General features: G+C 43.0%; 2 protein-coding genes across 5 annotated transcripts; both read left to right on the top strand.

Annotated features, from left to right (window-relative positions):
* Positions 1 to 506: 506 nt before the first annotated feature.
* Positions 507 to 23,117, top strand: LOC146275308 (uncharacterized). 4 transcript variants are annotated; one of them, XR_014766233.1, is made up of 5 exons: positions 507 to 699; positions 15,712 to 16,227; positions 16,507 to 16,610; positions 17,225 to 17,498; positions 18,455 to 23,117. XR_014766233.1 is itself a non-coding variant. In XM_084702413.1 (4 exons), the coding sequence occupies exon 4, from the start codon at positions 18,329 to 18,331 to the stop codon at positions 19,331 to 19,333; it is 1,005 nt and encodes a 334-aa protein (XP_084558539.1). In that variant the 5' UTR covers positions 507 to 699; positions 15,712 to 16,227; positions 16,507 to 16,610; positions 17,225 to 18,328; the 3' UTR covers positions 19,334 to 23,117. The 4 variants fall into 3 exon arrangements, 3 of the variants coding, with proteins under 3 accessions (XP_084558539.1, XP_084558540.1, XP_084558538.1); XM_084702413.1 differs by having other exon boundaries at positions 17,225 to 23,117; XM_084702412.1 differs by having other exon boundaries at positions 15,712 to 16,610; positions 17,225 to 23,117.
* Positions 910 to 5,528, top strand: LOC146275309 (uncharacterized). Its single transcript, XM_084703876.1, has 3 exons — positions 910 to 1,432; positions 1,881 to 3,962; positions 4,052 to 5,528. The coding sequence occupies exons 2-3, from the start codon at positions 2,547 to 2,549 to the stop codon at positions 4,514 to 4,516; spliced, it is 1,881 nt and encodes a 626-aa protein (XP_084560002.1). The 5' UTR covers positions 910 to 1,432; positions 1,881 to 2,546; the 3' UTR covers positions 4,517 to 5,528.
* Positions 23,118 to 24,015: the final 898 nt, after the last annotated feature.

The following is a 24,015-nucleotide window of genomic DNA, read 5'->3' as shown; positions in this document are numbered from 1 at the left end:
ACCTCGCTATTATTTTGTGTCTCCACAATAGGGGTGGGCGATATGGCCAAAATCTCCTATCACGGTATGAGTAATTTTATATCACAGTTACGGTATATATTTCACGGTATAGTAATTGATATAGTAAATTCAATTAAGAAATGGTACAAAATAACCATACCGTACTTCATTATCATGTAGCCGGTGTGTGGTGAAACTCACTCCTCAAGTATGTAAGAGGCCACCCGCGTCAGCAAATTGCTAGCTTTTCGTTGGCGTAGTTGGTAGTAGTGGTGCTTGGGAAGTCAGAGGTGGTGAGTTCGACTTCCGGTGGGAGCGGACGGTTGCCTGTATACCTCTGACGGAACTTGCAAGACCACGTCTGTTACATTCACAAGTGATTATTTATTACAAACATAAACAACTGCCTCACATGAGACAACACATTAGTCAAAACCAAAAGAGTCAAAAATGTTAAGAGTACGAGAGTTCCGATTGGCTGATGCGCGGTCATGCCATCCGCCGTAATGCCCTCAAACGGGGCGGTGTCTAAATAATTCCTTTGTTAATGATTTGTTACACAGAACTTTATTATATTAAATATTCATCCAAAATGATTCACACCTTCACAAAATCAACCACAAAAAAATAATTTCTGCATATGCAGGTAGCAACGCAAGTGCTAAATAACTATTTAACTGGTCGGCTCCATGATGCCGGGTAAGTAGCTAGCTCCTGAGACTTCTCACCAAAAGAACGAAGGGGAACCTTTGATTAATACATGTTCGTAGGTACCTAGCGAAAAGTAGCCTGAACTTTCCTATGTTCCTATTCCTACTTTCGATCTTTAGCTACGGCACTAATGCTGAATGCTCGCTGTTATAGCTAGTCTGTCTTACTAGAACGGTGTATGTATACGGGTGTTTCTGCAACTACGGGCACTTTTAAGTCCCAGTAGTGAAATTTGGGATTCATGTTAAGATTAATCATATGATGTTTGATAAGTATAAACACAGTGTTATAACACATCTTGACCTAAAAAATCATTACTAAATAATGTGATTTAATACAATTTATGAAGAATTTTATGGGTCCAATCATCACTTTTGTTCATGTCCCACCACTCTGGTCTCAAGGTTGAGATGCGTAAAATGAGGTAATTAAATTACAATATGAAATTATTTTAAATGCAATTGTTTTATAAACATATTACTTTACACCATATTAAAATAATTTTTTTTGTTTACTGATTATTTATATGATTTGTACGTCGAAATGCGCCTGTCCCACACTTCTGAGTCCTTACCGCGACACTGGAGAAATGTGATTGTGAATTTTTTTTGGAGAGCCAAACAAATCTAATTTCCATGGAAACAGCAGTTGGTAAGTGAGCACTTGGATGACAGATTGGGCCACACTCACTAAGTGCCCCTCAACATCAAGCAAAAACAAGGTAAATATCATATTTTCTTTGGAGGTATTTATTGTGTGTCCTTACCATACAGCGTAGAAATTGTGTGTTTTGAACTAAATTTTAAAAATAAGTTAATATTAATGTGTAATGTATGTATATTAGTTGCTAAGAGTAAAAGCTAACATAGCAATTCTTGCTAGCTAGCATGAATCTGCAAAATTAGCAAAAATGTCATTACCGCAACATGTCCTTACCGCGACATAAGGTCTTTACCACAACACCTAAAGCTGTTGCGGTAAAGACCTTGTGTCGCGGTAGAGACAAATTCAAGGTGATATATTATATTGCAAACACTAAAAGGGAACTACACCCATTTTCAAAATTCATACATGTTATTACTAAGTGTGTGAACGTTTAATTTTTTGTGATGTCATCAATTATTATTATTGTAAACTAAACATATAAACATGTTTTTGTTCAACCCTAGATGAGACCAAATTCATCTGCAATAAGATCACGGAAATGCAGAGAGGAGATGAAAAAAGACCCGGACAGATACGAAGCGTATCTACAGAAGGAAAAAGAGCGTTACAAAAAAAGAAGTGAGAAAGGGCAGATAAAGAGTGTCTCTCAACTGACGAAAAGAGAGACAAATCTGAAAAGAAGACAGTGGAGGATAAATAAAAGAAACCAAAGGGAAAAAAACAAAATGCTGGAGGCCTCAACAAAGTTTCTTTCTACAAACACACCACCACTATCCCCAGAAGTCTTACCTGTGGATGAAGCTGTGGATGACTTACCTGTTGCTCCTCAGGAACCTGCTGGTGTCTCACCTAATGTGGTAGTCGCTCAGAAGAGGGGGCGTAAAAAAGTGAAAACGAGGCAAACAAAAATGTACAAAGAACTTACAGAGGCAAAGTCCAAACTTAAGAAGGCATTGGCCTCAGTCGAAAAGTACAGAAAGCGTTGTTTCAGGCTTTCAAAGACGACACATACGACTGCCTCACCCAAAACCAAAGCCCGCCAGCAAAGTCACACATCCCGACGCCAAATTAGAAAGGTTCTTCTGTTCCATAATGTCATTATGGCAGAGCTGAAGGAGAGCAGCAACTCACTGACCAACCCTAAAGAGAAGCAGATAATTTAAAAAGTGATGGCAGGAAAGATCATAAAGAAATATCGACTTGGAAAGTATGCAAATCAAGAGTTTGGGTTCTCACAAAAGATGATGAGAGCAAACCAAAAGAGGCCAAACTCCCTGGATTATCACAGGAAAAAGCAATCAAATGTGATCACCAACACAGATGACCTAACAGTGGCACAATTTCTTGAAAGGGACGACAACAGCAGGGCCACCACAGGAAAAAGGGACACAATCACTAAAAAGCAACTGAAAATGCAGAAGCACCTACTCTCCGATTCTCTTAAGAATCTACACCAGAAGTTCAAAGGAGAGAATCCGGACATCAAAATCTCCTACAGTGAGTTTTGTAAGAGGAAACCCTTTTGGGTTGTACATCCATCAGTCAGAGACAGGGAAACATGTCTCTGTAAAATATGTGAAAATGTACAATTCATGGCGGATAGGCTATACCAGCAAAGTGTAGTGAAGACAAGCAAGGTTGAAGACTTGATGCTATCTATGTGTTGTACTCCTTCAAAAGAGTGCATGTATAGGGAATGCTCCAACTGCAAAAACAAAGCACTCCAAATTCTGCCGTTTGAAGAGGGGGGTCAGACGTGGTGGCATCATTGGCAACACAAAGCAGAGGAGAGAGAAAAAAAGGCAAAAGACGGAGGGACAGAGAAATTTACAGTTCATTTGACAACCAAGGAGAAGGTGTATGGAACCCTACAAGTCCTCATTGATGACTTCTCTGAAATGCTCCAGGCAAAAATAGGACGGCATATATACAACATTAAGCACCAGTATGCTACCTTGAGAAAGCTGAAGGAGAATCTGACCGAAGAGGAGGTTTTACTGCATGTTGATTTTGCAGAAAACTATCTCTGCAAATATGCAACAGAAATACAGGCAGTGCACTTCGGGGATTCTCATAAACAGGTGAGCCTACACACAGTTGTGGCCTACACCAAGGGATCACAATCTTCGTATTGCACTCTGTCATCCTCCTTCCGCCATGACCCATCGGCCATATGGACACATCTCAGACCAGTTCTGCACGATCTGCAGGAGAAAAATCCCAGCGTAAGAGTACTTCACATGGTCAGTGATGGACCAACCACGCAGTATCGTTGCAAGAAGAACTTCTTCTTCCTGTCGACAGAGCCCTTCAAGATGGGATTTAAAAAAGTGACATGGAATTTCCTTGAAGCAGGCCACGGCAAGGGACCAGCAGATGGTGTGGGTGCAGCAGTAAAGAGGACGGCAGATGCCCTAGTGGCAAAGGGGATGGACATACACAATGGGGCCATGTTGTTTGAGGAGCTGTCAAAGGTCAAGTCCTCTGTGAAACTCTTCAATGTCACAGATGAGGAGATATCAGAGGTTGAGAGATCCCTGATCGATGATCTTCAGACAGTTAAAGGCACCATGAAGATCCACCAGGTATGTGATAATGCTGCACCATTAAATTTCATGAATATTTTAAAGGTGACATAACATGCTCATATTCAGGTTCGTACTTTTTTTTCCAGATCCACACATCAGTCTATGGGCAAATCATGTGGAGAGTTTTGAGCTGCTTCTGCAGAAACCCAGATCCATGCACCTGCTTCAGCCCACAGTGCGTCACCTTCGCTCCTGTACCAGAGTCTTCCATGGGAGCCCTCCATCAGCATCCTCCAACATTCCAGGAAACTATGGCAATACAACCAATTCCAGATGTAAATGAGGAGCTTATCGGGAAATGGTGTGTCGTTCTGTACGACAATGACCCATACCCAGGCATCATTCAAGACGTCGATACTGAGAGTTGTGCCTTGGTCAAAACAATGCATAGTGTTGGGGCCAATAGGTTCTATTGGCCGATGAAGGATGATGTCATCTGGTACACACAAGAGAGTGTGGTTGGACTTGTGCCAGAACCCAAACCAGTCACGGCAAGGCACATGAAGCTTATGGACTCGGTTTGGAAGGAACTCTGCTCTCGTTTTAATTAGTACTTGGTACACAAATGTAATGTGAGAGGCTGTTAGTGCCTGTCACATTACGATGTTAATGTTCGTGTATTAGTATTAATGTTCAAGCCACTTGAGGCCATAATATTTTTGAAAATCAGTTTATCCAGTCTTTAATGACACGTAAAGCCTTTTTTGACTTTACTGCGTTTTCTTACAGTAGCGTTTTGTTAAGGATACATTACTGTATTTACATTTACCGTTCAAATTGCATGGGGTCATCCCTATGTTCCCACAGCCCAATGGCCCCACAGTTCTTTGTTCCTGAAATTAGCGACTAGGTTTAGGCATCACAGCTGCGTGATTAGGGTAAGGGGACTGGTTAGAACAGGAGTGAGACAGACATTAATAGACAGACAGACTCTTCAATATAGTTAGATTACTTCGAAATGTAGGACCATCGGGCTGTGGGAACATAGACATGCTCCCCATTGCGTCCTTACCGGCACACAATGTCATTACCGCAGCAATGCTTTATTTTGATTATAATTATGATTTTTATTTGCAAAAAAGATTTCAAAACTGTTTTAGAGATGATTTACACATTTGAAATAACAATATCTGTCATAAAAATAATTAATTATTCTTTTTTATGTGTATGAAGACAATTGTCATAAGCTTACGGTCAAAATTTTCCATGGTGTAGAGAGAAAACATAAAATAACACATTTTTTATTATTTTCTTTTATCAGTAATAACAATGATGCACAAAGCTTGTTGAAAATCAATTTCAATGTATTAATGTGATAGAAATTAAAAAAAGGAAAAATGTGTAAAATGGACATTATTGTACTGTTGCGGTAAGGACATTTTGTGATTAAATTGATGAAAACCATAAAAAAAAAACATATTTCCAGATTAAAATCTTAATGACTACATGCAATGTTGTGTACCTATTAATGTATATTACAGACTCTGATGGTTAAAATTCAAATTCATAAAGGTTGATTTTTTAAATTTGGGAGAGTCAAAAGTGACCGTAGTTGCAGAAACACCCATACATCGTTGCTAACGTGTGCTCACGTTGTGACTATGTATGTGAGAAAGACGCGTAAGTGACAGAGACGGAGGGAGAGCAGGGAAAGGATATGCAGCTGAAAGAATTTGCTGCGTGTTTAACCGAAATGGTGTTAAAAACGAAACGCAAAATGTGGCAGCCGGTGTTGATTCTGTGACGCACCGCAACTAATTATTCCATGTGTGGGAAACACTGAAAAGTATACCGCGGTTGAAACTGTATAGCCAAATCTCTCCCGGTAGACACATTTCTACCGTCGCACGGTATATACCGTCATACCGCCCAGCCCTACTCCACAAGTATCTCTGCAGTATGATCATCTGCCCATAATTGAGGAAGAGCTTTCACTTAATTAGTTCCCCACGTTTTCCCTCAACTAATTTTGCTGCTAATGAGTGGCACGGCTGTCTGTCAAATGTCAACATCCTTTTTCAACCCACAATGCACTACATTTAACATTGTTGTGCTTTATAATCCCCCATCTCATGATGCAAATGTCTACAATGAACTGAAGAATCTTCTCTCTGTCAGGACTGTCATGAATGTATGTTGTTTGGGGATTTTAACATCAACTGGTTGGATAAAAGTGGTAAATCAAAATTAAAATCAACAATGGAGAAATTTAAATACAAACAGCTGATCAGTAGACCTACTCGAATCACTAGGAAAAGTGAAACCCTCATAGATATGATTTTTACAAACAGGCCAGAGCGGGTAACAAAAAACTTTAATATAATAACTGGCCTTTCAGATCATAATATGACACTGATGGTACGAAAGCTAACAAAAAAACGCCTAGTACACCACAACAAAACAGAATCTAATTCTAACAACTGCAATTCCCAAGTCAAAAGTTGGTGACTTTGAACATGACTTGAGTGAAATTAATTGGGAAAAGGTAACTAAAGAGCCAGATCTAAACCACAGTGCCAACAACTTTGTCTCAACCCTTTGTGATCTAATTGATAAATACACACAAACCTGGAAAAGCAGACCCAAGAAATTATCTCTTCCATGGGTCAACAGTGATATCCTTCAGATCATTAAAAAGCGAGATCTTGCTCTTAAAAAGGTCTTTAATAACAAAAAACAATACTGAACACCTTATCTTCACAGGCCTGAGGAACAAAGTAGTGTCTGAATTCAAAAAGGCCAAGACCAATTACTTCTCTAAACTCATTGAAGAGGCCAATGGTAATAGTTCAAAACTGTGGCAACATATAAACAAACTAACCAACTCCAGCAAGCATAAGCACCCCAAAATAACTGGTCTGAAAGTAGGTGATACTTTTATCCATAACAATGAGTCCATTGCAAATGTTTTTAATAGCTTTTTTATTGAGTCTGTACAAGAGCTGGCAAGTCATTTTAAAGCTATAGAGTTATCTACTGAAGAACTTGACAATGCTCAGTCTGACTCCTTTTATATTAAATTAGTATCTCATGATAAAGTTAAAAAGGTGATCACAAACATGAGTAACTCCAAGTCAAAAGATATTCATAATCTTCATGCTGCATTAATCAAGAAACATCAGAGCTACCTGTTAGAGCCTATCACTTACTTAGTTAACCTGTCTATACAAACCAAAATATTCCCAGAAAGCTGGAAAACTGCAATAATTACCCGTTTATAAATCAGGAGACAAGGACATAGCGAGTAATTATAGGCCTATTGCTATCCTCCCTGTTGTCTCAAAGGTTCTGGAGAAAATTATAGCTGAGCAACTAATGGAACATTTAGAGTCTAACCAGCTGCTTCATCCACAGCAGTTTGGGTTTAGACAAAAATACTCAACTGAAACAGCTAATTGTTATTTGCTTGAAAACATAAAAGCTTCAATGGATAAAGGAAATGTTGTTGGGGCAGTGTTCCTAGACCTAAAAAAGGCCTTTGACACGGTAAACCACAGTACTCTAATGAACAAGTTAAAACAGTTCAAAATGTCATCAGAAGCCCTGCAGTGGTTTACATCCTACCTGGAGGGGAGAGAGCAATGTGTCAGGGTCAATGGGGTCAGGTCTCATCTGCGTGCCAGCAGCATGGGAGTACCACAAGGGTCTGTACTTGGTCCACTGTTGTTTTCTATGTATATCAATGACCTACCAAACTGCTGTCCGTGGTCCAACTGTCAAATGTATGCTGATGACACTGTTATCCATGTGTCCACTAAAACACCCAGCTTAGCAGGTGAGCACCTGACAAGCATTACTCAGCATCTCCAAATGGCTTGAGCTGTCTCAGTTGACCATTAATGTGAAGATAACCGTCTCTATGTGCTTCTCCATCTGTAATAGACCTGTCACCAATGTTTGAGGTACGGATCAAAAATAAATTAATTGAATCAGTAAATGAAGTTAAATCTGGGCATCATCCTGGATAAGAATTTAAAATTTATTACGCAGGTTAAGTATGTTGCAAAGAAGGTCAAACTAAATCTAAACTGTTTCTGTTTCATAAGAAGGCACTTGTCATGTCAAACGGCCAAATTATTTATGCACGCTATGATTTTCTCATTTGTCATACTGTATCACATCTTGGTCACAAACTTCTTCTACCACATTAAAACCTCTTTTCAATATACAAACAGACAATAAAAGTCATGGACCGGAAACCCATGAGATGGCATCACTGTGGCATTCTAAAAAAACACAACCTTCTCACATTTGATAACTTTATTAATTTGAGTAATCTTAAATTGTTTTTCAAGTGTGTAAATAACCATGTGTCACCACTGTTGTCTGAATTGGCCATCAGACGTCAGAGCTCTCGTCGGGCAAATACACGAGCCTCCATCAATGGTGATTGTCTTGTTCCAATGCACAAGACATCTTTCGGTCAGTCTGTTTTCTCTGCAAAGGGTGCAAAACTGTGGAACCTCTTGCCCACTAGTCTAAAACTAGAGACTAATAGCAACACTTAACAGAGAACTTAAACAACGGCTCAAATCAAATCAGCAGTGCTCACACAAATAATTTACAACTAGTTTATTGTTTGATCATGCTGCCTTTGTTTTACTCTACGTAGCCTATATATATTTGACTCATTATATTGCTGCTCTGTACTCTATTGTATTCTGCATTTTTACTTTTAATTATCAGTTTTTTATCAGTATTTGATCTTGTTTCTGTTTTGTTTAGTTTATTTTGTTGTTTGTAAAAAGCCTCCTGTGGACAGGTGTTGTAAACTAGGATTTATGCTAACACACTGTAAACAATGCATCTGGTTCGTCCAATGACATTGTCATGTCCATATTACCACCACCACCACCCACCACCACCACCACGGTTTGCTTCCTGGAATTGGGCAATAATATGTCTGATTACGTTCACACCTAAAGTGAACCGAATCATGGTTCATTTGGAACCGGACCGAGTCCGGTCTTTTTGGGGGGACCATGGTTTGGGGGGACCATGGTTTGGTTGTTTGGTCCGTACCAGACTTCGAATGCTTGTTCTCACCTATCCAAATGAACCAGACTTTCAGAGAAAACGGACCATGGTCCGATTGAAACATGTCAGGTGTGAAAGCACCCTTATAGGCTCGCTAGCAAGCTAACGCTAGCATCGCTAACATTACAACTTTTGTAGTGTAACCGAGCTCTTTGTAAGTTTGTTTTAGATATAATTGTATATGATCGTGTGGACTATGGGACATGGACACTGTCTCTTTTCAAAACTTGTATTCTAAAATTGGTTGTTCCCATCCTTGATTGTGATTGGCTATATCGCGTTCCATGCCGTTGTAAAATCCAGCATAACCTTACAGGTTGTCCTCAAAACATTTTATTCCATACATTCCATATTACTGTGCATCAAATATTTCAAGTAAAAAACACAGTAAAGGTGTCCATCAGGCTGTTGCGTGGCAACGATTTATTTAGGAACTATACTTTGAAGTGGCGGAAGAATGACGGTTTATTATTAAACTATTTTGTTTCTAATTGTTTTTATTTATGAAACCATATCAAATATTTGTAGTAACAGTTTTAGAAAAGCAATAAGCCCCACAAGTTCGTTGTTTGCACTGATTTTAGAACAGGTAAGGGGGTTTTTGGCACTCCGCTTCGCGTCATGCCTAACAACTGCCCTTACCTGTTCTAAAATCAGCGCAAACCACGGCCTCTTGGGGCTTATTGCTTAATTTTACCACTGCTCTTCTTGACAGCCATTCGAACAGCCCTCAGGTAGAAAAGTAGATATGCTAAGAAACCTTAAACTTAAAATGATGAGTTTATTTGAAGACTAATTATTCATCAGTATACTTCAAGTTAATGAATGATTATTTAATTTGAAGTGTGCTATTATGGAACAACTAATATTGTACTAAGTATATTTTAGTTGTAATTAAATTGTACTTAAGCACAATTTAAAGTGTATTATGTAGTGCTGTCAGTTTAATGCGTTATTAACGGCGTTAACGCAAACCCAAATTATCGGCGTACATTTTTTTATCGCGCGATTAACGCTCTTTTTGACCTAGCAAACTTTGTAGTTTTTTTCACATGCTGTTGCAACAACTACCGACGTTAGAATAACTACAACACCACACTGGATCTCGCTAGACCCGAAACAAAACAGGCACGCCACACACAGTTGTTTGGCTTGCGAGCCGGCTAAAGAGTAGTAGCAGAACCCGTTTACGGATATTAAACATTCTCTGGTAGTAGGCTAACGTTACGTTTTGAGTGGATGGCGAGCACGAGACGCCGAAATGGATGCCAATAAAATTCTGAATGGAAAGTTTACTTTTAAAAAGTCGCCAAATGGTTCCATTGAAAAGACCAAAGTGATCTGTGTGTTTTGTCGTTGTAAACTGAGCCATCATCGCAGCACGTCCAGTCTGAAATACCACTTGATGGCCAAGCACACAGCTGATGCGAATTCTCCACCCCCTCGTCAAAGCCAGGCGATTGTAATGATATATATATTTTTTTATTTCTTTTCTTTTAAAAAAGAACAAAGAAAAAAAAAATCTAGGGACAAAAAGAAATCAAGGGACATTTAGAATAGATAAAATGTGCGATTAATTGTGATTAATCGCGAGTTAACTGACATTAATGCGATTAAATATTTTAATCGTTTGACAGCACTAGTATTAAGTGTACTTTTATGTGCTAAAGTGGAACAACTTCAAGTATACTTAGGACACTTTAAGTATATGGACATACCCGTATACTTAGTGTACTAAGTATACTAACTTGAAGTTGTGTTTTGTTAGCATTAGACGTTAACTTTAAACTTGCCACTGGAGCTGAAACCTACTGAGACAAACGTGTGTGACTAACATTTGTGTGTTTGTTTGTGAGAGTGTAAAGTGGGTTAAAGGTCACATTAAATGAAAACTTCACTTTTGGAGGTTATTTAACATTAATGGCCGCGTTTCCTAGAATTGATCGTTCTTAAGGATTTAAGAAGGCTCTTAAGGGTTTGGCTAAGAAGGAGTGCTAAGATAGGGGTGTTTCCCAGAAGCGTTCTTAACTGCCTTCTTAAAATCCCGCCAAAGAAGCTTCTTAAGAAGCTCTTAGTGGGAGCTGTCCACCGCCGTGGTGTTGAAACTTAATCAATCGATGCCAGGAAAATCGATCACCTACCACTTTATCAGCGCATGAATCACGCACAACACTGTGATATAAAAATATAAATGTGCTACGCTACGTTAGGGCAACGACGCACGCTGTCCGAAATTACCCAGTGGTAGTGGGTTTATTGTTGGGAGTAGGGTGGTGCTGATATCAGTGCTTGGTGACTGGTGGTGACGGGGTAGGGGCTGATAGACATCAAAAGAGATTGACAAGTTCTCTCTGGTCTGGACACCAGCTTGGTGGAGTGGTGCTCGGGATTCGCGGGAGGCGAGGTTGGGGGCTTCATCTTCCGATGATTCCCCATTTTCATCCTCAGGAGGCCGCTCATCTGCTCCAACGCGCACTGCTTTGTTGTGCAGCATGGCTGTGACAACAATCAAGCGGCAACATTTTACAGGTGACAAGCGCAGCCCCCCCGACGAACAATGGATACATCGGAAACGACACTTCCACCGGCCGAACACCCGTTCAATGTGGGTCCTGGTGTGTGTGTGGGCCTCATTGAACCTCTCCTCCTGTGGTGTTGCTTGGTTGATCATCGGTGTCACAAGGTAACTCCAGAGAGGGTAGCCACTGTCCCCGAGGAAGATGCCCCTGCCGAACTCTCCTCTGCCAGCCTTCTGCCCTACAACTGATTTGGCCCACACAAAGCTGTCGTGTGTGCCTCCTGGCCACTTGGCAACGATGTCCGAGATGAGGCCATCGTGGTCCACTGCCACCTGGGTGTTGATGGCAGCGTAATGTTTCCTCCCAATCCAGCACGGATCCACCAGGGAGGGATTGTGGATTGGGATCAGTGTGCCATCCACGACACCGATTATCCGGGGGATCCCAGCCATGACATGAAATCCACTGTGGACCTGGCGGACCTCGTCCCGTGTGGTGGGCATTAGGAAGTATGTCCGGGCATGGCGCAGGAGGATCGGTGTCACGGCCACACTCCGTGAAATTGCAGCGGGTTGCCCTCCGGATGTGTGGTGACACTAGCGTGACAAGCGTTGGATCTCCGTACGGGGAAGCCGGTACTTGGACTGGACAGCCCAGTCCGCCAGCACATTCAGTGGGGAGGAGTGCTGACGCACATAGGCATTTATATAAACTCTGGCTTCGAGCACGGCGACGCTGTTGATTAGCAGTGAGAATATGCTATATTGCAGCCATGGTGTCTCACTCGCGTGGACTTCAGCAACGCCGTCCACGCGAGTGAGACACCATGGCTGCAATAGGGTTAGGGTTATATATATATATAAACTGACAGGTGTAATTGAACTCGGCTGGAACCTCATCAAGAGAGGCTCATATACTGGCAGGTGGAGCCTCTCTTGATGAGGTTCCAGGCGAGTTCAATTACACCTGTCAGTTTCCCTGATATCTGTGAAATACCACAGGGTTGTTGATGTTTTTATATCTAATGCAACTCATGCAGATGCCGAATGTTTGCGAAAACGTAATGAGTGATAGTAATGATGATTCATTTTATTTATGTAGCTACAGGAACACATGGGCAATTATTTATTTTTATATCGTTATTTTTCTTCTTGTGCTATTATTTTTCTTGCGTCACTGTTCTGCAGCTGTGGGCGCACATTTATCATAACGCATGGTTTTAGTATTCCTTTGTGTCAGATATAACTTTCCCTGACGTGGCTGCAGTGAGCGTTTGGTCGCTAAGAAGGCTGTTAAGAGTGGGTCAGGCTGATCTTACATTTCCTTCTTAGTGAAAAATATTCTTAAGCTAAGAAAGACTCTGGGAAACACGTCCTTTCACAGCGCTCTTAAGAGCGCTCCTAAGAAGTTCTTAGCGCTTAGCGTTCTTAACGAATCTGGGAAACGCGACCAATATGAGTTCCCCTAGCCTGCCTATGGTCCCCCAGTGGCTAGAATTTTTGATAGGTGTAAACCAAGCCCTGGGTGTTCTTCTCCGCCTTTGAGAAAATGAAGGCTCAAACGCTCTGTTTGAAAATCTGCTCCTTGTGACGTCACAAGGAGCCAGGCTACCGCCCTTCTCTCTGCTTTGCCCGCCCAGATAATCTGGCCCGACCATGAAAAACTGAGCTACAATTGTGCAAAGGCAAGTGCTATATCAGTTGTTCCTGGAGAGACATCATGGCTAGCAAACGAATGAAGCATAACAGTTGCTCAGTATTTGGGTGTACAAATCAACAAAAATATTTATTAGTTCCGTCATCTAAGCCTCTGCACAACCGGTATCTTAATTTAATTTTTTCGGGAAATGCGCCGACCCAACTTCCCAAAGTTTTGTATGTCTGCGCCAAACATTTCAGCCACTACTGTTTCCTCAACTTGAGCCAATACAAGGTTGGCCTTGCTGAAATGAAATTCCGGATCATTACTAACTATCCTTGGTCAAGCAACAAACCTTGGACAAGTAAGTTAACTAACGCTATATCATTTTGTTGCTTTACTGTATATGGTTACCTAGCTTGCTACCCTTAGAATGTGCCTGTAACATTAGCTTGCAGCTAACAGCTGATTTACTGTTGCTAATGTAAAGGTAGATGGCATCAAGTGTGTGTGTGAATACAAACGCTGTAACGCCAGTGTTGTACACTTTGTTATTTGGATAACCGTTATGCTGTTGCTGTTATGGCGCACGCGATATCCGCCTTAGACTTATTCTAGACCAATACATACATTTAAACAAATGGTTTTGGCATTAACATGCCTCCCAAGACTACTACTTAGACTTCTGTTTTACATTTACATTTAGCAGACACTCTGATCCAGAGCGACTTACAGTAAGTAAGAGCGTATAGCGTCCTGCTGAAGTGAACATCGAGACCGCCCCATTGCAAGTGATCAAGGCTGTAGTATAATATTGAGTTGAGCTAAAACTTAGTCTCTTGGGTAGAGCTGAAGGGTCAGCAATTGGATAATCAGTTTAAACTGGTCAAAGAGTAGCTAGCCAGTGAGTCATTTTCGGTTTTGGGGTGCTCAGGGTATTCTTTTGTTTGACAGTAATTGGGGGCGTTGTATCTGTGCATTAGCACATTTAAGGCGGCTAGCGCTACAGAGGCAGCTTCGCCTAGCAGCCTCGCTGCACAAAGACTCGGTCGAACAAAGACAGGCAGTCTACTTGCCGGAGTCCACTGAGGAAGACTGACAAAGCGGATTACCTCTTCTGACAAGTATCAACTTATTCATATCAGAATTGGTGTTTATTCGCCATGAAAGTTTACACAAACAAGGAATTTACTTTGGCAGGAAAGCCTACCTAGGCAGCCATTAGCGGCGCCAATTAGAAAAGTTACAAAGCATAACATGAGGAGAGAGGAGGAGAGAAAAAGGCAGCCCCCAGACAATGCTCCTGCAGGAGTAGTGTGGGAACAGGCAAAAACCTCAGCACATAAGCCCACAAACATTTACAACATAACATTACAAAACTTGCAATGGGAAAAGGGGGGGGGTAGACCAACAGCATCTGGACCTGCAGCCATGATAGGCGCTGGACACAGACCCGCCAGCCACCCAAGGAAACAAGCAGTCGAAGGTGTTGGATGGGGGTGGGGGGGTGGTGGTATCTGTAGTAGGTGAAAGTTAGTGTGCGAGGAGGTCTGGGTTGGCGCCCTCGACCTAGGCCACAATCAGTCCGAGTCTCCCTATGCAGATTGTGTTGGCAAGGAGACGTCCTTGGTCATGACCCGGGTAGAGACCAAGCCACAGACGATGGTCGGGGAGTGGGAAGGGAAGAGCAAGATAGTCTCGCCTCAGCGCTCTCCAGGGGAGTTGTTTTCCAGCAGCGGCCTTGGCCAAGGCCTGTGCTGGTTACGGGGCCGAAAGTAGAAAGTAGATCAATTTTCACGTCCACCCTTCAGGCCTCCAACTCCTCGAACCTCCTTTGCTGAGCCGCAAACTTATCCCTGTTGTAATCCATATTCCGCTGTAAGTTCACAGTCAGTGCTCCAACGGCTCTGCCCACCGTATCAATCAGGTCGGGCAGCCTAAGGGGGCTTTTGATGGCTGCAGCCGTTTCCTTGACTTTTCGATATACAAGCCAACCGCCTATTCCAAACAGCAGAAAGCCTGTAATCACAGTTCCGAATATAAAGATGTCTTCAACATCCTCAACGGAAAGTGCCGCTAGACACACGACATGCCAATTGTCCCACGCGTCCATCGTGTAGCCAGCTGCGAACGTCCCGTCAGGACATTTGGGTTCCCCCTAACCCGAGCTTTTCTTCGAGAAGGTGGTGTCAATTGCATTGAGAGACCAGCTAATTAATTCCATCCTTCTAGTTTCGGAGAGTGATGGTGAGAGTGTATCTTGAGACATACAAGACAAGACAAGACAGAGCGAAGCAGGGAAGGTCAGGGAGGGGGAGGAGAGAAAAAATGCGACCGCCTTCGTCGAGAGCCAAGAGATGTTGCACAATGATGTTGCACAATATTTAGATTATATTCAACCTATAACTTATTCATAGCTAGCATGTGTTTCCTCAGCATTCCTGTTTATTACACTACCCGTAGACGTAGATATGTCACAAAGTTTATACGGTCAACTTCTAACCTTCACTACCTATCCAGATCTTCTCCATCTGCCCTCTGTCTTTCTTTAGGGCTCTGGAACTGCCAGTCTGCTGTGAACAAGGCAGACTTCATCCCGGCGTTTGAATCCCATGCTTCTCTTCATGCCCTTGCACTGACAGAGACGTGGATCCGCCCAGAGAACACTGCAACTCCAGCTGCTCTCTCCGTCAACCACTCCTTCACTCACCCCGCTCAACTGGGCGGTTTGCTTCTTTCCCACATATTAAATACACATCCACACCACTCTCTTACTGCCAAATCATTTGAACACCATTATGTGATGCTAACTGATCCTATCAAAGCATGCTTAATTGTTCTTTATCGCCCACCAGGACCGCTAGCCGACTTTGTGGAGGAGCTGGACATGCTCCTCAGCGTCCTCCCGAATGATGGAACCCCCCTGATAGTCCTTGGGGACTTCAACATCCACCTCCAAGGAACGCAGGCTGTCGACTTCTTGTCTTTCCTGACCTCCTTTGACCTGACGCTGCTGAGCACACCGGCGACCCACAAGACAGGCAAACAGCTAGACCTCATCCTGACACGTAACTGTATCACTGACTTAACCTCTGTAACCCCACTGCACATTTCTGATCACTACTTTATCCAATTCTCTGTCTCTCTCCCTCCAACTCCTCCTACCTCCCCTCCCCTTGTAACTTTCCGGCGCAACCACCGCTCCCTATCCCCCTCCCATTTCTCCTCTATTGTAACATCCTCCCTCCCATTGACGAGTTCGTGTCCCATCCCACTAACACTGCCACCGACACCCTGTTAACCACTTTAACTGCATCACTTGACTCTCTATGTCCCCTGTCAACCAGGCTTGCACGATCTTCTCCCTCCTGCCCGTGGCTTACGGAGGTTATTCGTGAAGAATGGTCGACCCTTCGAGCAGCTGAGAGGAGATGGCGCAAGTCCAAAGACGGTCTGGACCTTGATAAGTATCACTCCCTCCTTAAATCCTTCTCTTCTCACATAACTGGTGCTAAAACCTTCTACTTCTGAACATTATCTCTGCTTCAAACCCCCACAAACTTTTCTCTACCTTCACCACCCTTCTTACCCCACCTCCCCCACCCCCCCTCCACCCTGACAGCAGACAACTTCTCCTCCTTCTTTGAGGAAAAGGTCTCCGACATTAGCAGTCGGTTCCCTAAACCCACTTTTCCTACCCCCTCACCCTCCATGACTGACCCAACTAAATGTCTAAACTCTTTCTCTCCCCTGTCCGAGTCAGAGCTCTCTGACCTCATTCTCTCTCATCGCCCCCCCTCCTGCCCCCTTGATCCTGTCCCCTCCCCCTCTCTTTCAAACCATCTCCCCCTCCATCATAACTTTTCTTCTCCATGTCTTAAACTCCTCTCTTACCACTGGCACCTTCCCCTCTGCCTTCAAACAAGCCAGTTACCCCTCTACTCAAAAAACCCTCCTTTCACCCTGCCGTCCTCCAGAACTACAGACCGGTATCACTGTTACCCTTCTTTTCTAAAACAAGTGAACGTGCTGTATCTAACCAACTGTCTACCTTTCTCTCCACAGACACTGCCCTCCTTTCAGTCACCACTGCCCTCCGGTCTGCCAGAGCGGCTTGGAGGTCATCCGTCATCATTCAGCTGGACCTTTCTGCAGCGTTTGATACGGTTAACCACCAGATCCTGCTCTACAGACCCTGAGATGGGCATCACTGGCACTGCACTCCAGTGGATCTCATCCTATCTATCGGGAAGATCCTACCAGGTCTCCTGGTGAGACAAACTGTCAGACCCTCGCCAGCTCTCCACTGTTGTCCCACAGGGCTCCGTCCTTGGACTTGGTTGGTAATGAATAATCGATGATCGATTAATTGTCATTAAGAATTCATTAGAATAAAAATCCAAGCCTAATGAATAATCGTTATCGTATTGCCGCCCATTATGAAAACATCATCCAGTATTTTGCGCAAGCGCGACTTCCACAGCAGACAATCAAAGATGAAGCGGGTTAGGAGAAGTGCAGTGTGGGACCATTTCTCAAGGAAAGAAAGTCTACTGCAGTTACTGTGACGCTGTATTTACTTACCATAGTTCAACGTCTCCGCTAATATATAATTTAACAAATATAAATTCCAGCGGAGGTCTACAGCAGCAAACCATTCAGGCTACACTAGCTAGGAGGACGTGTGATGACAAGCGAGCTAACGAAAGTAGGCTAGCCTGTAAGGTAGCTATAGCCTACATCTTGCTAATAAGTTGCCACGACTGTCAGTTTAAAACAATGATTTAATATGGCATTAAGACATGTTTTGTTATTGTTCTTGTGCATTTGTGTCCAGTCTGATGACCAGTCAACTACGCTCATAGTTTTACATTAAGTAGCGTAGTTAAAGGTAAAAACTAAATTTTAAAATAATTAGGCTTCCGCCAGCGTCGAGAAGCCTGACATTTAAAAGGATGGATTTAACCGTGTATATTTCTTTTGAAAATGATTTTCCAATGTTATTTTAAGTCTATGCAGTAGCCAGGCAGTGATGCGTTGCAATCGCTATCTGGTAAAATCCGTCTGATGGCATAATGCGCTGTGAGGGGAGGCGGGGGAGGGGGGGAGTGACGTCATGCCTTAGCAAATAATCGATTCATTGTTCAATAATGTAATTAATAATCGAACATGAAAACTCCTGTTAAGTCCCATCCCGACCTTGGACCCCTCCTCTTCTCTCTGTACACCACCTCACTTGGACCAATCATCACCTCCCATGGCTTCTCCTACCACTGCTACGCCGACGACATGCAGCTGTACCTGTTGTTCCCCCCGACTGATCCGGGGATCTCAGCTAGGATGGAGGCCTGCCTCGCAGACATCTCCGCCTGGATGACCGAGCACCACCTCCAGCTGAACCTCGCTAAAACAGAACTTCGCACCATCCCGGCCAAACCCTCCATCTCCCATGACCTCTCAATCACCCTGGGATCTGCGACAGTGACCCCTTCATCCTCTGCCAGGAACCTTGGGGTTACTATGGATGATGAGCTCTCCCTCACGGCCCACATTGCTGCGGTCTCCCGGTCGTGTAGATTCACCCTCTACAACATCCGGAAGATCCGGAGATACTTGTCTGAGCACTACACCCAGCTGCTTGTCCAAGCACTTGTCCTCTCCAAGTTGGACTACTGCAACTCGCTGCTTGCCGGTCTCCCAGCATGCGCAACCCGCCCTCTTCAGAGAATTCAGAACACAGCGGCCCGCCTGGTCTACAATCTACCCAGACGCTCCCACGTTAATCCGCTCCTCATTTCCCTCCACTGGCTACCCATCACGGCCCGCATCAGATTCAAGACCCTGGTACTGACCTTCCGAGCAGTGAACGGGACTGCACCCGACTACATCAAGTCTCTCTTGCAGCCTTACACCCCCACCCGCCACCTACGGTCTTCTTCAGACAACCGCCTGGTGGTCCCACCGCTCAAGACCACCCAGTCCCAACACAAGCTCTTCTCCTGCCTGGCCCCCCCAGTGGTTGAATCAACTCCCCACCTCCATCAGAGACACAGACTGTCTCTCCACCTTCAAGAGAAGGCTCAAGACACTTGTTTCAGGAGTACAACGGTACATAGGAATGGTTTGCTGAACCCAATGCTAGTTTCCTCAAGGATCACAATGACTCTTGCTTAGACTTGTTGCTCTTGTTGGTTAGTGGTAACTGATTTAAACTGTTAGGTTTTCACATTCATTTTCTATGCTAAGGATGGCTAGACCTGACAGCCTCTCTTGTGACATGGAACTTCTGAGAAATGTTTTGATCAGTTTCAGCTTGGAAAATGACCTTTCAGCGCTTGCGACAGTCATCGGTATCGTCAGAAATAATTTGATGGCCGTGGCTACACCAGGCACATTTGATAGCATGGAGTTGTGTTTTATTATTAGCGTGTTTGCTAAATCATAAATGGAGCCATTTTTTGTCGTGTGAATCTTGTAGAAAGCAATGACTGTACGTTTTACACAATCATAATATGTATATAACTGAAATACAATGACTTATTGTAACTTTGATTATGTTTTTTGTATGTTTTAATAGTCAAACGCAATCGCTGCAACTGCACGATACTGTCGCATACGTTATCATGTTTGCTAATAATGTCAGTTATGTATATATATTTTATAATTAAGCACTTTTTCTACTTTCTCTCCACTTTCACTCCATTTCAATGTTGTCGCTTGATAGGAAGTCGGAGCAAGGCTAATTTTCCTGGCTCTTGGAAAGGAGGCTCTATTAACGCTAGGAAGCACAACACAGAGCAGTACAGCTGTCAAAGTATAGGCTAACGTTAGCTAGCGTTACAGTAATGTTAGCTATAGCAAACAGGTATTGTACTGTCTCTTCTGGCAGATGAGTGCATCCTTCACCGGCTGGTCGAAAAAGCAATTTGTAATTTTGGGAAGTTGGCATTAAGCTAATTCAGAAATGTTCTGTTTTGAATGCCGCTTTTAAATTTGCGTTTCATTACGCTACAGTTAGCTACCTATTTGCAGCGGGCTCGCCGGTCTGTGTGACCATCTGACCTACTTTGTCATGCCACTTACCTAGTTAACAAAGAAAGCACAATTAAATATACTTTCCTTTATTTTCTTATCAACTCTGGAAACAGATAAGACAATAAGACATCCCATGTAATTCAAATTGGATTTAAAAATAAATAAAACGGGGGGCCTGCGAGGCCCCCCCGCGGTGCGGAGGCTTTACGGGCCTGTCTGGAACTGTTATTTTTGTAACTAAAACCAGCCTGTTTGTCTGATCTGCAGAGATAAGATGACGTCCTACCACTTCTAGGTCCGCAATGCGAGTTTTGACATGGGACCTCATCTCCTTGCGTGCATACATGGAGTTGGGGCAAGGATATATGCTGAAAAGGAAACTCAGGAACATACCCTCACATGAAACATACAGAATCATCCATTCCCTACGAGAATGTGTATAGTAGTTGAGAGCTAGTGGTGTTCCAATAGGCTACTCTTTATTAGCTAGGGGTACGGCTAAGACGAAGGGGTATACACCCCTTAAAACAAAGTAAGATCGGGAGCTTACTTGAAACCTAGGGCTATGTGAATACGCGACAGGCAACAATGGCGGCCAGATCATCCAGAGTCTGACAAATGCAATATTTTTGGCTTAATTAATTGATTAAAAAATAATGACAGTCTTGTTTTGTGGTATACACAGTCCTGTACATATATTGTCAACAACTTTCGTAATTTAAACGTTTCAAAAAAATTGCTTGTTTACTACGCCAATGTTACAGTGCTGATTTGCACAACAGTCCCGCATTTCTCCGACTAGCATGTCTACAGTTTTAAGTAAACTCCATTAGCAGCGAATTTCATTTGATATCAGTGCATAACACTACTTGCTTTGGAGATATTGATACAAGCTCTTCTCCTGCCTGGCCCCCCAATGGTGGAACCAGCTCCCCACCTCCATGAGGCACACTGACTGTCTCTCAAGAAAAGGCTCAAGACGCACTTGTTCCGGGAGTACAACGGCACATAGGAATGCTTGCTTGATTGGACCTGATGTTAGTTTCCTCCAGGATCACAATGACTCTTATTGAGAGACTTGTTGCTCTTGTAGGTTAGTTATAACGAAGTTAACTCTTGAACTCTTGTACTCCTGTGAAATATTTTACTGTTGATTGTTCTTCTACAGGTAGGCTACAGTCTTGCACTTTTTGGGGTTCATGTTGTTTTAATTTGTAACTTGTATAACTGCATGCTCTTATGGGTCTTCCCTTTGGCGCTTGTGTAGTAGTGTGTATGCTTCATGTTTTGGCTTCTTGCAGTGTTTGGGACTACCTCGTTGTTATGATCAGTGACCTATGCTCTTTTGTAAAGCTCTCTTGGAAGTCGCTTTGGATAAAAGCGTCTGATAAATGCATAAATGTAAATGCAAAATCTTGACTTTCACTCGGTGCAATTCACTGACAATAAAACAATATGTGTTATTGTATGCACTGCTGTTTGTAGGCTGTTTGGGTCATTGTCATGCTCGAATACTCATTCACGACCCATTTTCAATGCCCTGGCTGAGGGAAGGAGGTTCTCACCCAAGATTTGACAGTACATGGCCCCATCCATCGTCCCTTTGATGTGATGAAGTTGTCCTGTCCCCTTAGCAGAAAACCCCCCAAAGCATACCTCCGTGGTTGACGGTGGGGATGGTGTTCTTGGGGTCATAGAAAGCATTCCTCCTCCTCCAAACACGGCAAGTTGAGTTGATGCCAAAGAGCTACATTTTCTGTTATAGGTCGACAATCTTGTCCCTGACATCCTCGGACAACACTTTGGTCTTGGTCATGGTGGAGAGTTTGGAGTCTGATTGCTTCTGTGGACAGATGTCTTTTATACAGGTACCAAAATGAGATTAGGAGCACACTTAAAGGGAGTGCTTCTAATCTCATTTAGTTACTAGTATAAAAGACACCTGGGGTCTCATTTATAAAGCTTGCATACGCACAAAACGGGGCTGAAAATGTGCGTACGCCACTTTCCACGCAAAGGTTGTGATTTATAAAAAACAAACTTGACGGGAGAATGTGCGGTCCTCCACACAAACTCTGACCCTCCCGTAGGCCTACGCACATTTTGAAAACAGTTGGAATTGGCGACGCAGATGACCCTACTGTAGTCAGACTGCAGAAATTGAATGTGGTAAGAACATTCCTAATATTTGTATATTTTGTTTTCCCTCACACACGTTTTTTTCATTCAATTTCATGATTATCATGAAGATTACATCCAGCAGTGTTATTTGCGCTTGTACTGAGTGAATCTTGTTCCATAAACACCTTGTTTAATCCAACTCAAATTTTAAATAAAAATTCAGCGCTTCCTCACCATCAGATTGCCCACTACGGGAGATCCGGAGGGGGAGATTCCCCGACTGCATGGAATACAGGATAACATCACATATCCTACCTTTAGATAACTGCAGGACACAGTGTATAACTAAATATATTTAATACTGTGCAAATATCCTCATATGTCAACTGGAAATACAGTCGTTAAGCTCCCGAAATCGCTACACTCTACGTCCTCGTTATCAGTCCAGACTTTAATAGATTACTGTTCATAACAAAACGCTTTTGTTTTCAAATTGTATCTCGACTCGCAGTATCACTGGCACAGTTGACGCCACCCGCACAGTTTTTTTAAATTGGTGATCTACCGGCCACCACATTTTCGGAGTTTTCGGGCTCCACCAATAGGCTAACAGTGTCTGAGAAGTTGTCATGCGCTATGATTCACCGTAAAGAACAATCGTATGCCAGGGTTATGATGAGATACTAGATAAGCATGCATGAGGTGCTTTGCATTGACTATATATATGGTTAAAAATGGGCGTGTTCAGGGCGGGGTACAATGCTGATTCACGTACGCACACTTGTGGGTAATCTGTGATTTATAAAGGGAACATTGCGTACAGGTGTGCGTACGCCATTTTAGACTTTAGGGCGTACGTACACTTTTAGTAAGAATCCTATGCACAGTTTTATAAATGAGACCCCTGGGACCCAGAAATCTTTCTGATTGAGAAGGGGTCAAATACTTATTTCACTCATTAAAATGCAAATCAATTGATAAAAAAATTTACATGCATTTTTTGTTGTTGTTGTTATTCTGTCTTTCATTGTTCAAATAATTGAACTGATCATTTCTTTGTCAGTGGGCAAAAGTACAAAATCAGATGGGGATCAGATTACTTTTCCCCTCACTGTGTCTGCTCTGGCCACCCTCCCATTCAAACTGATTTCCCTCCAGCATGAAAAGTGCCTGGGCCAATTACAACAGTTTCTATATCCGATATGAGCATGTTTGAAGCGATGACTGTACAGAAAAGTGTTGTTAAGGCCCTTGGATTGGTTGTATGTATCCAATTCTGTGTCCAGAGGCATTTGTCTGTGCCCATTGATAACACCACTTGGAAATTGAAAATTAACTGAGTGGTGGAAGACTAATACTAATTTGTAGATTCGTCTGGCAATGCCAGGCTAGTGTTCTCTCTCACTCCTCACAGATCTTTGTAGTCTTGCCTTTAACAACTGGACGAACACCACAAACATGTCCATCTCCAGCTCCTCCTGGATTCACAGACAACACAGGTTTAAAGCTCTACACCTCACCCCATGCTTCTATGTTAAAGAGTGTGTTCAGGCACACTGCTGGTCTGGGAATGTAGATGGGCAGGGGTGGATTACGGTGGTCAGGGGCCCCTAGGCTGCTCTTTGTGTGAGCCACCCCCCCCCCCCCCCCTCTTAAATATTGTGCTTTACTAGAAATGGTCCACATGCAAATAAGGTGTA

Source organism: Hypomesus nipponensis, chromosome 8, assembly GCF_054491055.1.
Source record: "Hypomesus nipponensis isolate SF chromosome 8, ASM5449105v1, whole genome shotgun sequence".
NCBI classification, from domain to species: Eukaryota; Metazoa; Chordata; class Actinopteri; order Osmeriformes; family Osmeridae; genus Hypomesus; species Hypomesus nipponensis.
Note: the sequence above shows the minus strand (reverse complement) of the source record. Positions and strands in the feature narration are given on the sequence as shown.

Bases quoted from the DNA above. Each gene is read 5' to 3' on its own strand.
- LOC146275309 (XM_084703876.1), top strand. From the start codon at position 2,547: ATGGCAGGAAAGATCATAAAGAAATATCGACTTGGAAAGTATGCAAAT. The intron at 3,963-4,051 runs GTATGTGATAAT...TTTTTTTTCCAG, and splicing joins GCACCATGAAGATCCACCAG to ATCCACACATCAGTCTATGG.
- LOC146275308 (XM_084702413.1), top strand. From the start codon at position 18,329: ATGAAAACTCCTGTTAAGTCCCATCCCGACCTTGGACCCCTCCTCTTC.